Source organism: Odontesthes bonariensis, chromosome 15, assembly GCF_027942865.1.
Source record: "Odontesthes bonariensis isolate fOdoBon6 chromosome 15, fOdoBon6.hap1, whole genome shotgun sequence".
Lineage (NCBI taxonomy): Eukaryota > Metazoa > Chordata > Actinopteri > Atheriniformes > Atherinopsidae > Odontesthes > Odontesthes bonariensis.
In genome coordinates, this window is record NC_134520.1 from 34,780,330 (window position 1) to 34,795,709 (window position 15,380).

At 40.2% G+C, this 15,380-nt stretch overlaps 1 protein-coding gene across 2 annotated transcripts in view; it reads left to right on the plus strand.

Annotated features, from left to right (window-relative positions):
• Window positions 1-15,380, plus strand: part of dph5 (diphthamide biosynthesis 5) — a 27,733-nt gene that overhangs the window by 11,818 nt on the left and 535 nt on the right. For both annotated transcript variants that reach the window (XM_075486057.1, XM_075486058.1), the window contains 6 exons: window positions 588-774; window positions 4,576-4,700; window positions 5,539-5,647; window positions 10,421-10,541; window positions 12,161-12,200; window positions 13,540-13,643. In XM_075486057.1, the coding sequence (XP_075342172.1) occupies window positions 588-774; window positions 4,576-4,700; window positions 5,539-5,647; window positions 10,421-10,541; window positions 12,161-12,200; window positions 13,540-13,643 (686 nt within the window). The remainder of the gene's footprint in view (window positions 1-587; window positions 775-4,575; window positions 4,701-5,538; window positions 5,648-10,420; window positions 10,542-12,160; window positions 12,201-13,539; window positions 13,644-15,380) is intronic.

Here is a 15,380-nt window from a genome sequence, read left to right on the forward strand (position 1 = left end):
GCTTCCCATAAACCAACTAAATTAAAGTGTAAACATATGCTCGAAGATGTGACAGAGAAAAAGCTAACTGACTTTTTGAACACCGGACCTGTTTGGTTTCAAACATTTTTAATCGGTTTAAAATATAGTTTTTTAATTAAATTTTTGTCTTCTCTAGAAAATTATGAAAGTCTCTTCAGTTCGGCATAGATTAATTCCACCATGCATGTATTATTATAAAGTTTTCACCTGCAAACCACATGCAGACATCTATAATAACAAATATAGATTGTGTAAAATTGTGAGATATAAATAATAATTTGATTAGATGTCCACCGAATTAAAGGCTTGGTTTTAATGCAATACGAGAGTAAATGCATGTTAATATTTTTGGAACTAAACTCACCACAAGACGGTAAAACCTTTAAAATATTGTTTTTTCCAATTGAGTTCGGCGTCACGTCCGTCCGCTTAAGGGCAGAACGTATTACGGTTGTAACTGTCGTAAACTGTAAACATTTTACAGCAAGCCGGATTCCAGTCGGAACAGTGAGACCACACGTGAAAGTGGGAAAACGTCAAGTTAAGTGCTGATTTGTCTCCTTCAGGCTTTATGTGGTGAAGTTTTGGAGCCGCAGCGGTGACAGCGGGGCCGGCAGCATGCTGTATCTCATCGGCCTGGGACTCGGGGACGCCGCCGACATCACGGTGAAGGGTCTGCAGGCGGTAAAGAGCTGCTCCAGGGTTTACCTGGAGGCCTACACCTCCATCCTCACCGTGGGGAAGGAAGCGCTGGTGAGTCCAGGCAGCCCGGAGAGAAGTTTACGCTTTAGATGAATATTAGATACACACAGCAAAACATTTATTCTTATGTAAGGGACTTAAGTTACTATATCTGACACATGAACTGAACCTGATTATGTACCAGCTCACTTACACATGTTTAACATCAACCTCTTCACCGTTTTATAATATTTCTTATTAGCAAAGTGAAAAACATTGATAATAATAATAATAATAATAATAATAATAATAATACGAGCAGTGTTTTTCAGTGCAAACAAAATAAAATTAATGGATAAAGATGATGGATATTAGTATCTGGGAGGATTAAAAGAGTGAAAACGCAAACATCCAGTCCTTAAAAACTAGTTCCAGCTGTCTGAGAGAAGAAATATGAGTAATATTCAATCAATCAATCAATCAAACTTTATTTATATAGCCCTTTACAATAGCCAACTGGTACTCAAAGTGCTTTACAACAGGATAAAAACAACAATACATAAAACAAAACATAAAATACGATTCAGAAATGGAAAAAGTGCTGCAGGGCATTAAAAGCCTTCCACAAGTGCAATAAAATTAATTGAATAAAATATGTATAAAACTGAGATAATTAAAAAAGAGCGGATAGAATAGATGCATAGTGGCCCTAATCAGCTTAATATTATTAAGTTTTAGATTTAAATGGTCTCAAACTAAAATTGACATTTATGTTTATATAAGTTATGTTTTACAATGTACTTTTATACATAATAATCAGGTCTAAAAGTTTTTTAAAGCAGTCTTAATGATATTTCAGATTTGGTCATTTCCTGTAAAATTGGTGTTGATGACTCATCCTGTACTTGGGGTACTCGTTTAAAATGATTGGCTGTGCCTTATCAGACCACTCAAGCTGACCAATCACAGTAGACTGGGCTTTTTGGGTGGATGTCGGATTCTTTAACGCCTACTCTGTGAAAACTCAACTCCAGTAGCTGTTTTATGGAAACTTTATAAAAAATGTAATTAATTTGCTTGATTTAATGATAATTTATTGACTTATTGTGAAATAATTTCACTCTCGGTGCAGAAAACCCAACTCTAGTCCAAAATGAGTTGGCATCCCAGTTGTAGCCAGGGTCAGGGAAACGAGTCATCCAGAATAACCTCTGCTCGACAGATTATATTTAATTAAATTCAATATTATTAATACTAGTTTATGCAGTAATGTTAGGTGTCTCATATCGCTGTAAGCAGTGTGTGGTGGTTCTGTTAGCAGCTACACATGCTAATGCTGCTTTGAGTCCTTTAAGTTTCATTCTCTGCACATTTGATGCACAAAGTAGGAAAACCGTCTGTATGACTGCCATATTATAATAATAATAAACTGTTCATATAATAATCTGTCAGGTTATTTTTGGTTCATCTAGTGCTCCTTCACTTTGTAGATTAATAAAACATTTCTCAAGCATCAGTGGCTTCCACATTATGTGATTCAGTAGGCTGCAGATGTTGGTCTTCTTAGTTGTTTACGTCGGTAAATGGATGACTTTCATTGTAAAGTGAAATAATTAACTTTGATGATATTAATTCATTTTATGTGAACAATGTTTTAATTAACTATTGCACAGCTAAGTTCATTAAAACTGATTAAACCTTATGAAGGTTCCTAGCTGTCCGTGGCTTATGACTGCAGTGAATTGGTGTGTTAGCCGTTGTAGCAGAGCTTTTACTCGTGTGTTTACTGTTTTAGCAGGCTATTAGCTTTTTAGCTGCCAGTTAAGCGGTTAACTGGTAAGTCGTTACCAGTTAGCAGTATGTTAGCTTTGGCAGCATCTTTACCAATGTACTAAGTAGTTTTAGCTTTCTTCCCAACTACATTTGAAAAATATTAACACATTTAACTGTGTGTTAGCTTGTTTGACATCCACTTTAGCAAACTGTTAACTCTTTTAAAATGTTTTTTTTTTATATACATTTGTAGGAGCTACCTTAGCACATGACAGCTTTAGCACATTGTCAATTGTTTTAGCAGTTTATTAACTTTTAAGCAGCTTCGGTAGTATTTCATTTTCTTTTTTTTTTTTTAAATCATTTTGCAATGCAGGCATTTAGCAGTACCTTTAATGAGATAAACTGGCTTCTTCAGCAGCCCCTTTATCAGTGTTTTAATTTCTTTAGCAGCAATGCTAGCACTTAACTACTTTAGCAAAGTGTCAGCGTCTTCACAGGCATTTATTATCTAGCCTTTAAATTAGTTACTGTATAAATATGTTAACTGGATTAGTAGAGTATTAGCTCTCTGAGCAACTGCTTTGGCAATGTGGTAACTGTTTGAAATGTTTTTTACATTTTTAGGAGCTATTTTAGCACATAAAAGCTTTAGCACATTTATTATTGTAGCAGTTTAACTTTCATGCAGTTTCTCTAGTAGTTGTATCATATGTGTCATCTTTTCGAGGCAGGTTGTTGGCTATTTGAACTATTTCAGTAGGATGTCTTATCTTCTTCAGCAACTCCTTTAGCATCGTTAGGTATTTTAGCAGCAATGCTAGCAGATAAATTGAAGTTGATTCACTGCTGATCGTCGCCCGAGATAACAATACTACATACTGATCGATCAGACAGTATGCAGAGCATTTACCCACAATGCATTGCGCTCCTGCCCGAGCCGAAATCAGCCGGCCTGAAGCTGATTTCTCTTAAGCTCTAAACTCTGTAAACTTTAGCAACATTTGAAACATTTTCAGGTGAGAAAGTAGTCGTTTAGATCCCCAACGTGTTGAAAACCTGACAAAATACCGGCTGTTTACAATTTTGTTCCCATGAATTCGGCGCTACTAAAGCTAGCCGCAGTGAGCAACGCACTTCCGGTTATTTTCACAAAATAAAATACCCGTTGCCTTTTATCATAGGGAAAGCCATTACTATACAATTGGTGCTTTTGTTTTGAAAACAGGAAGTGAACCTACCCTCGTTGTAGCTAGCTTGAAACTGCCGTTTTGACAGGAACTGACGATCTGCGACGTCACGTTACGTTGCATCTTGGGTAGTTTGAGTATGAGTAGTAACCTCATGATGCATACCCAACATTTCGGAGAATCTAGTATGAACTAGTTTTAGTAGGAACTTCTCGCTTACTCAAACTCGCATACTTAGGCCCCGTTTACACGATAGGAAGACGCAGATATTTTCCTGCGGTTTGGCCTCTCATTTACACCAAAACCCCGTTTTTAATCACAGAAAACGATTATTTCTAAAACCTCCGGCCAAAGCGGAGATTTCTGATAACGCCGGTTATGTGTTGCCGTGTCAACTGGGAGAAACGGCGTTTTAGGTTCTTAAACGTCACATTATGCGCTAGAAAATGCTTATCGTCATGCGAGCGCCTTATGTTTACAGTTTGTTTGGCTTCTGATCAGGATTATCATGGATGATGTTAAAGTTCTACTGATTTTTACGTTTGTGCAAACGATTCTGGCCTTATTGCATTTGCCACCCCAAACCTGCTCGCACAGTTCAAAATAGAGGAGCACCACTCTTCCGTGGCCGCTCCTGCGTCCAGTATCCACTGACTGTCTATATTTCCTTCTTCAGCATTATGTCAGCTGTGTTTTAGATCTTTCAGCAGTGTCTTTGCACTTCAATGGTAGCTTTTTGGCGTGTTCAATACATCACCAGTGTTTTTGCCTTTGTAGCAGCATCTTTGGCAGTATGTTAGCTTATTTCACAGATATTTTAGCCCTGAAACATGTTCTTCAGTGGCGAATTGGTTGCTCAAACAATATGTAAAGCCCCCTAACTGTGTGTTAACTGTTATCTTTTCCTCAGGAGGAGTACTACGGGAAGCAGCTGATCCTGGCTGACAGGGACCTCGTAGAACAGGGAGCTGATGAGATCTTGAAGGACGCAGATGTAATTGACGTGGCGTTCCTGGTGGTGGGCGACCCGTTTGGGTGAGTCACATCATCCACGTATCAGGACTATGCAACCGGCAGCTCGTATCACCCCCACAGATCTGAGGCCTGCTGCGTCAGCATGTTGGATCGCAGCGGAGTTTGATGTGACCACAGAGGTTTGTCTCAGAGCTGCTCGGCCCTCATTTTGGCTCATTTCTCCTCAAAACCACCAGATTCCTCTGAGTTAATAACAGAGTGCCGAGCTGCACGCCTGCTCCGTCCGACTCTCAAACGCTGTTTGTTTTTACAGTTTACATGAAAAGAAAACTAAAAGTCCTTCAGTTGTATCAGACAAACCTCCTGTTTCTGCTGCTTTTGTTGGTTTGCCATGTTCAGAAGCTGAACTGATGTCCAGATGTTTTAATGGATTTTTATTAAAACACAGTTTTGTTTTTGTGCTACCTGTAGAGCCACCACCCACAGTGACCTGGTCCTCAGAGCAGCGAATGCTGGAATTCATTAATCTGATTTTCTAAATCTTTTAACGATTTCAGTAAATCCACAAATCTTTGGAATTCTGAGTGGTGAAATCGTTACTTCTGACAGATTTGGGCATTTCATTTTATCATATACTCTCTTTATACACTTTTCCCGCGTATTTTGCAACTTGTTGCTGACACTTTGTTTTTACAGTTTACATGAAAAGAAAACTAAAAGTCCTTCAGTTTTATCACACAAACCTCCTGTTTCTGCTGCTCTTGTTGGTTAGTTGGTCACAGATACTGGTTGGTTAGACCAGTATCTGTGAGTCTGTCATGTTCAGAAGCTGAACTGATGTCCAGATGTTTTAATGGATTTTTATTAAAACACAGTTTTGTTTTTGTGCTACCTGTAGAGCCACCACCCACAGTGACCTGGTCCTCAGAGCAGTGACTGCTGGGATACCGTACAAAGTAATCCACAACGCTTCCATCATGAATGCTGTGGGCTGCTGCGGTCTGCAGGTATGTCTTTAGTTTTATTTAAAGACAAGGCAGCTTTATTTATACAGCGCATTTCATACCACAGGCAACTCAATGTGCTTTACATAAAGACAAGGCATTTAAAAGAACAGCATAAAGCAGCATAAAAACAAGCAATTTAAAGAGAAAAAATAGAATAAAAATTAAAAGCAATCAAAGAAGAGGGGAAAAAGAAAAATATAAACTCAAACATAACATTTCTCAACACCATAACGCTTCTGTTTGTGTGATTTTAAATCTAGTTTAGAACAAAAACACATTTTTAACATTTAATGCTGAGAGAAAATTTTAAAAAAAAGCACAGATAAAGTAGAAAAATAGTTTGAGATCATATAATTTAACATTTTATTGACAGATAAGTTTCTAAAACTTGTCCTGTGGGAGTTTATTACTGAACTGTGACTACTCGAGTACTTCTGACTCTCTCCCAGGCCAATTTTCCTGGGAGTCGGGGTATAAAATGTAAACATTATCCTTTTCCGTACTAAGTAGGACGGTTCTTCCAAGTCGAATCCTTTTTACAGCCCTTGGCACAAAAAAAAAATGATGGAATCACCAACAGATCAGCTCTCAGGACGGAGCCGTCATGGACCATTTTTTCTAGCCTGGCGACGCCATCCTACGTACTTCCGCCCAAAGATTTTGGCTCCGCACATAGTCTGGCCCATCCCCCTACCTCGGTTCGCTCAGTGTTTTGCCAATCAGCAAACAGTTGCGAGTGGTGACGCAGAACTCACGCGCGGAGTCCATTGTAGTCCATATAATTGTAGTTCAACCGCAGCGGAAATAAACATGGCGACGGAAGAACGCTAGAAGCTATCCATGAAGTTGTCTCAACTCTGGAGAGCATTACACAATTAAAACGAGAGCAAGAGGAATGCCTCTTCAATATTGTTAGTGGCAAGGATGTCGAAGCTCTCCTTCCAACTGGCTTTGGGAAAAGTTTGATTTATCAAATGGTACCGGTATAATGAAAGCGGATGTGGGAAGCGTGATTCGCGAGCTAGAGCCTCGCGAGAGTAAGCATGAACCTCGGCGCATAACCAACGTCATTTCTAAACATTATGATTGGTTAAGGGAACTCCGTTACTCCAATGAATTTACGTTGCTTTGTTTCTTTTTGACGGCGACAACAACAGGAATATCGTCTCCTTTGACTTCCGGGTCACGACCCCGGGAAAACATCTGGAGCATGCGCAGAACGCAAAGTCTGATTCACCACGTGCTTCAGCGTCTACAAGCAGGTTTACAGTGACTTTCAACCCAGTTATCTCGGGGTCTGAATTCGATCCGATCCAATTTATAGTCAGATTAAGGTGTATACATGCACTTAATAACTCAATCTGATTGTAATTTAGCCAATAATCCGATCCTTTCAGTGCCATGTGACCCCACTGAGTGATGCTTTCCTTTGGCTTCTCTGGCTGGAAATCCGATTTTCCTTCAGCTGGTTTCTGACACTTCTCTCACAAACATCGACTCCTGTTTCTTTTCTTGGACATTTTCTATTTTCAGACATTTTATTTTGACTCTTTAAACCTGTATGTTTCCCTTTTACAGCATTCCCATTTTGTTAGCACCTCTTTTTCTTTGTTTTACATGCAGCTGACTGGGAGAAACCGACATGATTTGTTGATTTCTTTGAGAAAGCAGCCATTTAGGATCCCTCCTTTACTTTGAGAAGCACCTTGTGGTTGATGGTTATTTCAAGCCTAACGCTGAACCTCCTGGGAGTCGGTGCAGAGGGCAGAGACGTCCCTGATGTTCAGGCCCATCTGCTGCTGCTGCTCCTGATGAAACTCATTAAACTGTATTACTGTTATAACACTGAAAGCATCAAATTAATGTGACCTCATCAATATCCGAGCTGTCAAAGCAGGACCCAGCTGTCCTCCCACACACATCAACGCACTCTCAGGTTTAATGCTGACACGGCGGCTCCACTGGGAGGTTGTTAATATGCTAATGAGGGGCGGGATATGCTAATGAGGCCGGTTTTCCCTCCATTGGGAGTCGGCTTCATCGGCCTCTGCTGTCGGAGGGTCGCCCACTCAGCACAGGACCCCTCCAGGCTTCTGTTTGTGTGATTTTAAATCTAGTTTAGAACAAAAACACATTTTTAACATTTAATGCTGAGAGAAAAATGACAAAAGAGCACAGGTAAAGTAGAAAAATAGTTTTTAATCATATAATTTAACATTTTATTGACAGATAAGTTTCTAAAACTTGTCCTGTGGGAGTTTATTACTGAACTGTGACTACTTCTGACTCAGTTTGGCTTCATCACGCATCTTGTTTTGATTATCAGCCAGTTGGATTTCCCACGTTGTCCTCATTCTGTTAGATTAACCAGACTCGCTTGGTCCTATCTTGTAGGAAATTGAGGCCTTTTCTACTCTGAGGGAGGAAATGGAACCAGAGTTAGTTCAGTTCTGAGCAGCTTTAAAGTGAATATCTGCAGATGTTTCCATGGTAACAGCTGCAGAGATTCACTGAAACATGTTCCAACATGAACATAAACCCAGAATCTGAGGCAGAACCAGAGTTAGTTCAGTTCTGAGCAGCTTTAAAGTGAATATCTGCTCTGAGCTGCTTTCTCCTCCAGCACAGCCTGAACCCTCTCAGACGAGCTTTCTGTCCTTTCTTTAAGGAGTCTTCAGGAATAGTTCTCCAGGCTTCTTGAAGGACATCCCAAAGCTCTTCTTTGGATGTGGGCTGCCTTTTGTTGCGTTCTCTGCCAACATGATCCCACACTGCTTCAGTAATGTTGAGCTCCGGGCTCTGGGGAGGATTCATCCCTCCATCAGACCTGCTGCCACTGATTTTCAGCCCACTTCTTGTGTCCTTTGGCACAGCTCAGCCTTTTCTCCCTGTTTCCCTTCCTTGAGAACGGCTTCCTGACAGCCACCCTTCCATGGAGCCCATTTCTGATGAGGCTTGGGCCAACAGCAGATGGATCAGCTGAAGGTCCAGATGCATCTCTCAGCTCCTGTGTCAGGTCTTTGCTGGATGTTTTCCTCTTTCTTAAGGACATCACTTTCAGATCCTGTTCATCTGCTGGAGATAGTTCTTTAGGCCTGACACTTCTTCTTCTGTCCTCCACTTGTCCAGTTTCCTCAAATGTTTTAAGGACACACTGCACACCATGCTGAGATATGCCAAGTTTTCAGCTAACAGCTCTTTGGGAATCACCTTGTTGCTGCAGAAATCCTGTTTTCTGTCTGTCACACTGTGTTATCTTTGCTGTTTTTCACACATGCAGCTAAAGAAATGGGAACAAATCTTAATTCCAGTCTAAAACCCACAAAGAGCTTCTAGATTATTCATTTCTGGTGGCATAAAACAGTTTAATCATTTCATTTATATTAATTGTTCCATAATTAGTCATTAGATTATATCTTATATTCCTTTTTTAAGCTTTAAATGGAATCTTATTTACTTTTTCTTGATGTTGAATAATATATAATTCTTATTATTGTCTGTTTTTTTCCTACTTTTCTACTTTTAGATGTGATAACATTCATTATATTGGGGATTAGGATTTTTTTAAAACTGAATTTCTTATATTAATTTGACTCTTTTGGTAACTGAAAGCAGTTTTAAACGTAAATGTACAAAAAAGTTGAAACTATGAAGCTGTTTTTCATAGAGGCAACTAAAGAAATGGGAACAAATGATGCGTCTCTGTGACAGGCTGCTGGGAACAAAGTGCCTAAAGATCCAGTTTAAAACGGCTTCTTTGCTAAGTTGTCTGTTCTGTGTGGACACAACACTGGTTCATCCCTTGAGTTAGGAGCCTTTTTCCTGCCTGAATGGTTATAAATCAGAGTTAAGTGGCTCGTGGATTCATCTGATTCTCTAAATCTTTTTACCATTTCAGTAAATCCACAAATCTTTGGAATTCTGAGTGGTGAAATCGTTACTTCTGACAGATTTGGGCGTTTCATTTTATCATATGCACTTTTCCCACGTATTTTGCAACTTGTTGCTGACACTTTCTGCCTTTGTAGTATTTTCCAATTGAATAATTATTGTTAAATCACTGTAATCTAGTTTTATTTACGCCGCTCTGCCACATGTGGACGATGTGTTCTTTTTCCTGCCTGAATGGTTCATAGGTCAGAGTAAAGTGGCTGAACAAAGAAACAAGGTACAAGGACTGGACTGAAAATGGGGGGGGGGGGAGCAGAAAATGTCCAAAGAAAAACTCTGAAAGAGCTTCAGAAAGCTGCAGAACTGTTGATCAGGACACTTTAAAAGTTAGAATAAAGTCCGGCTGTTTGGAAGGAAACGGGAAGAAATGAGGTTCTAGATCAGGACTGTAAATATTGGGCTGTTTAATATTCGTGTCTGTCTGAAAAAGACCAACTCGTGACCTCTGTTACATTTACTCTTCGATGCTTTTCTATATGAATCCAGCTCATTAACTGCTGCTCAGTTATTTTGAAGGATTGAAATGAATGAATAATTCCAATGTTTTCACTCTAAGGGTTTCAACATGTGTTCCATCCTCTTATGAAAAGGTTTAAAGGCAGCACTGCACGGACGCAGTTAAAGGGAGACCGACGTAAAACCAGAAATGTGGTGGCTCAATAACTCAGATCTGCTGATTTGTTCCAGCTCAAAGTGTCACAACACGAGCAGCTGCTGATGAAACGGGAAACAAACTGAATTTCCTCTTTGATTTCCTATTTGTCGGCACATGTGAAGCCCATGTGGTAACAGCTGATGTCCGTGTGTGTGTTTGTTTATCAGCTGTATAACTTCGGGGAGACGGTGTCGCTGGTGTTTTGGACCGAGACGTGGAAACCCGAGAGCTTCTACGACAAAATCTGTAAAAACAGAGCAGCTGGCCTGCACACGCTCTGTCTGCTGGGTGAGAAGAAACCGAATGAAATGTTGAAAATGTAAATTTCAGCTTTAATTTGAGCAGCTTCACATCGATACGACACACAAACACACGCTGTGAGACGCTGCATCCTCCTCGCTGCCTTCAGGGAGTCCCCAGGTGTCTGTTAACCAACAAACCAGACCACCATCAATCAGCCCGGGGCCCCTGAAGGCCCCCCGTCCCCCTAAACCAACAGTCTGGGGGGGAGGTGGATAACCTGCTGGTGTCTGAGCATTGTTAATATTCATCAGAGGAAATAAAAGAATGGAGTCAGACGCTCACCATCCATCAACTTCAGAAGCTTTCATTTGGTTATTTCTAGGGCCGGGCGAGTTAACTCGTTAATTGTTTAACGCCGACAAATAATTTTAGCGTACATTAGCGCAGGTTTTATTTATTTATTTTATTATTGTAAAAGTCTGCTGCTCACAGGCTTTTATTCTGTAAAAGTCTGTTGCTCACAGGCTTTTATTTTGTAAAAGTCTGCTGCTGTCTGCTGTGGAACAGGAAAAGAAAGTAATCGGCGGATCCACCAAACATGGAGAAGGGTACGGAACTTTTACTCGGCCATTTTCATGTTAGAGTTCTTCCAGACGGCGGAGTCGACAGAACCAAAGTCATCTGTAAACTCTGCCAAGTTGAATTGTCTTCTCAGCGTAGTAGTTCCAGTCTAAAATATCACTTAAAGGCAAAACACACAACTGATAGCAGCAAGTCATTCAAGGAAACAGACAGTGGAGCGAGGCTTCTACATAAAAACTACAGAAAGATGCTGATGTTAAAAGTGTGTTTGCACAACAAATGTTATGGCACTTTTATTCATACTGCAGCACATTTAGAATAAAGCTAAAAGCTAAAAGCTATACACTACTTTTGATTCATTTTTGGATTTTGCGTACAAATGAGATTAATCGTGATTAATCAGGGAAATCATGCGATTAAACATTTTAATCGTTGCCCAGCCCTAATTATTTCATTCATAAACAGCTTATAGATCAATTAAATAACCACAGAGAAGCACCCAGAGCCGTAATAATGATGATAAATCGGCTCATAATAAGACTATAAGATGATCACAAACAACAAAACATTTACACACAAATTAAAACGTCACAGAGCGGGAGAAGATTCTCTGTCCTGACTTTTATGGGACGTGTTGCTGGTCTGAGATGCAGAAATTATGTTTGTTAACAGATTAAATGAAGCTGTTGAGATGAAACGGGAAATATTTTGAGTTCAGACCGTCTGACAGGAGAAACTAAACGTATAAATCACTGTTCAGTCCCAACTTTCATGATTCAGGGTTTTAAAATGGAAGTAAGGTTTAAGCACTTATTCTAATTTTACATATTGATAACTTAAACATGATCGATGTTTCGGACTGATGTGTTTGAGGGAATATTTTTGTTTTTACACATTTTTGTAGACCAAAATTCGCTCATTTTCACTGAGAAGTTTTCATAAAATGTAGAAAAATGGAATCTCTGTAAATGATTTGATGATCAAAGTGATCACAGATCGATATTCTATCATCAGCTTTTCAGTACGAGCAGTAAAAACACAGTAAAACCGTCCCCCCCCCCCCCCCCTTCTTGTTTCTACAGATATTAAAGTCAAAGAGCAGAGCATCGAGAACATGATGAGGTAAGAAACCAGAACCGGGTCCTCCGGTTGGGTCACACTCTGAGGTCTCAGCTGCTCTCAGGTGGTTTCTGTTCAGTCTGGTGACGTCATGGTGGCGTTAACCTCAGTGAGCGCGTGCAGCGGCGCCGGCTTTGCTCTGAGCCACAGAACCACGGTAACCACGGTAACACGAGGCTGCTGTTTAAGTTGTGACTTTTCACATCAGCTGACTGGCTGCATTGTTTGCTAGCATCTGCTGCTAGCTTACAGCTACATGCTAAACCATTCCCCTCTGGGATCAACAGAGTAACTATCTGCATCTGTATGTAGAGATGTAGGGTTTCTGCTCTGACTGGAGGAACAGCTTCTTGGCTGTGTTCGAAACCGCATACTTCTCCTACTACTCCTACTAACTTTTTGAGTTATTATGCGAGTTTGAGTAAGCAGAAGTTCCCGGATGCATACTAGATCTCCTAAATGTTGGGGTATGCATCATGAGGTTACTACTCATACTCAAACTACCCAAGATGCAACGTAACGTGACGTCGCCGATCGTCATTTCCTGTCAAAACGGCAGTTTCAAGCTAGCTACAACGAGGGTAGGTTCACTTCCTGTTTTCAAAACAAAAGCACCAATTGTATGGTAATGGCTTTCCCTATGATAAAAGGCAACGGGTATTTTATTTTGTGAAAATAACAGGAAGTGCGTTGCTCACTGCGGCTAGCTTTAGTAGCGCCGAATTCATGGGAACAAAATTGTAAATAGCCGGTATTTTGTCAGGTTTTCAACACGTTGGGGATCTAAACGACTACTTTCTCACCTGAAAATGTTTCAAATGTTGCTAAAGTTTACAGAGTTTAGAGCTTAAGGGAAATCAGCTTCAGGCCGGCTGATTTCGGCTCGGGCAGGAGCGAAATGCATTGTGGGTAAACGCTCTGCATACTGTCTGATCGATTAGTATGTAGTATGCGGTTTCGAACACAGCCACTATGTCCGTGTTTACTGTTAAATTACACAGATGTCCAGGTGTTGTTGACTGCTAACGTACGCAAACACACCGTATTTAAACCCTGATGGTTAAACCTTCTTGTTGGGTTCAAACTGATATAATTCCACGGTTCAGTCAGAGAAAGTCACTTTGGGAAACCTAAACCAACAAACCTGCCTCTTCCATCTCAATAAGACCCCAGAAAACTGTCAAATTGTTTAAAAAAAAAGGAAAGAATGTGTAGCCTTTAATGTTCAAATCATCCATGACTTCCTGTCTGGCTGATATTCACGGATGCTCATAAATACCACCTTAAAACTCATCATTCATGACTCATTTTGTGACGGTGTTGTATTGATTATTGATTTCAGAGGGAAGAAGATCTACGAACCTCCTCGCTTCATGACGGTCAGTCAGGCCGCCGATCAGCTGATTCAGATCATCCACAGGCGAAGAGAAGAGGGGGAGGAGCTCGGTGAGTCGCACCTGGTCTGCTTTACGAGACCCTTTAATCTTAAATTAATGCTAATTCATCACTGTTGTCGTAATATTTTATGATTAAAGTTGTTGATATAAAAATCACTGATATTTGGAGGATTAAATACACACAAAAAAAAGCATCTTTGGTCAAAATCTTAATGAAAAGATTAAATCGTGTTAAAAGGTAAACTTTTTATTAAACAAAGTTTGTGATACAACTTTAATCAAAGTGAAACAATCATCTCATTCTGAGGATTTCAGGCCGAAAATCTCAATGAAAAGGGTTTAATTTGTTGACATTTTGACCAAATATCCTGTTAGCACAAACTGGTTAACAGGTTGGTTAGTTAGCAACGAATCATATCAAAGGTTGTATCTTTTTTTTAACCAACTTGTATCACTTACACCTTAGATAACTTTGGAAAAAGATTTAAAAAGACCGCCACCCCATCATGCACCTGGTGGAAAACTCTCTGAGGCACAGCTGCGTTTTTAACTTCAGATGAAACATCGCAGAAACATTCGTGCTGTTTCCATAAAGCAGTTAGCTCCTCCTCCTTTTGTTCGGTCCAAGTGTACCGTACGCTTTTCTGCCTCATCGCCATGGTTACCGTCAGCTACAGCTTCCCCTGCTTCCTGTTTTGACTCCTATACGGGAAGCTGTGGCTGACAGTAACCATGGCGATGAGGCAAAAAAAAACAAAACTTACCATTCAACTGGACCTATTAAACGTGTTTGATTTAAGGCGGTCTTTCTCATATCAAGGGGAGAAAGACCGCCTTAAATCAGCCTGGATTGAGTTTATTGACCACATCACATCAACTCTCGTGAGATTCTCTGGAAAACTTAAAGCTTTAAACAACTTGTAATCTTCTCGTGTCCGGACAGAAAAACAATAAAACTTGAATTATTTAAAAAATGTAAACACAAAATCCCTTCCATATCTGTATTCTGGGGCTGTGTTAGAAACCGCATACTTCCATACTGCATACTTATCGATCAGACAGTATGCAGAGCATTTACCCACAATGCATTTCGCTCCTGCCCGAGCTGAAATCAGCCGGCCTGAAGCTGATTTCCCTTAAGCTCTAAACTCTGTAAACTTTAGCAACATTTGAAACATTTTCAGGTGAGAAAGTAGTCGTTTAGATCCCCAACGTGTTGAAAACCTGACAAAATACCGGCTGTTTACCATTTTGTTCCCACGAATTCGGCGCTACTAAAGCTAGCCGCAGTGAGCTAACGCACTTCCGGTTATTTTCACAAAATAAAATACCCGTTGCCTTTTATCATAGGGAAAGCCATTACCATACAATTGGTGCTTTTGTTTTGAAAACAGGAAGTGAACCTACCCTCGTTGTAGCTAGCTTGAAACTGCCGTTTTGACAGGAAATGACGATCGGCGACGTCACGTTACGTTGCATCTTGGGTAGTTTGAGCATGAGTAGTAACCTCATGATGCATACCCAACATTTAGGAGAATCTAGTATGCATCCGGGAACTTCTCACTTACTCAAACTCGCATACTAACTCAGAAAGTTAGTAGGAGTAGTATGCGGTTTCGAACACAGCCTCTTTCTACTTTGGCTTAATGCATTATGGGATATCTGCTGAGTTAGTTACCACCCCACTACCTTTAACAGTGCATTATGGGATACTTGGAGTCCACTGGATGCTCTGTTGAAACTCCTGTTTCTGATTGGCTGTTAATGGCAGGCCCTATTCTCTCTG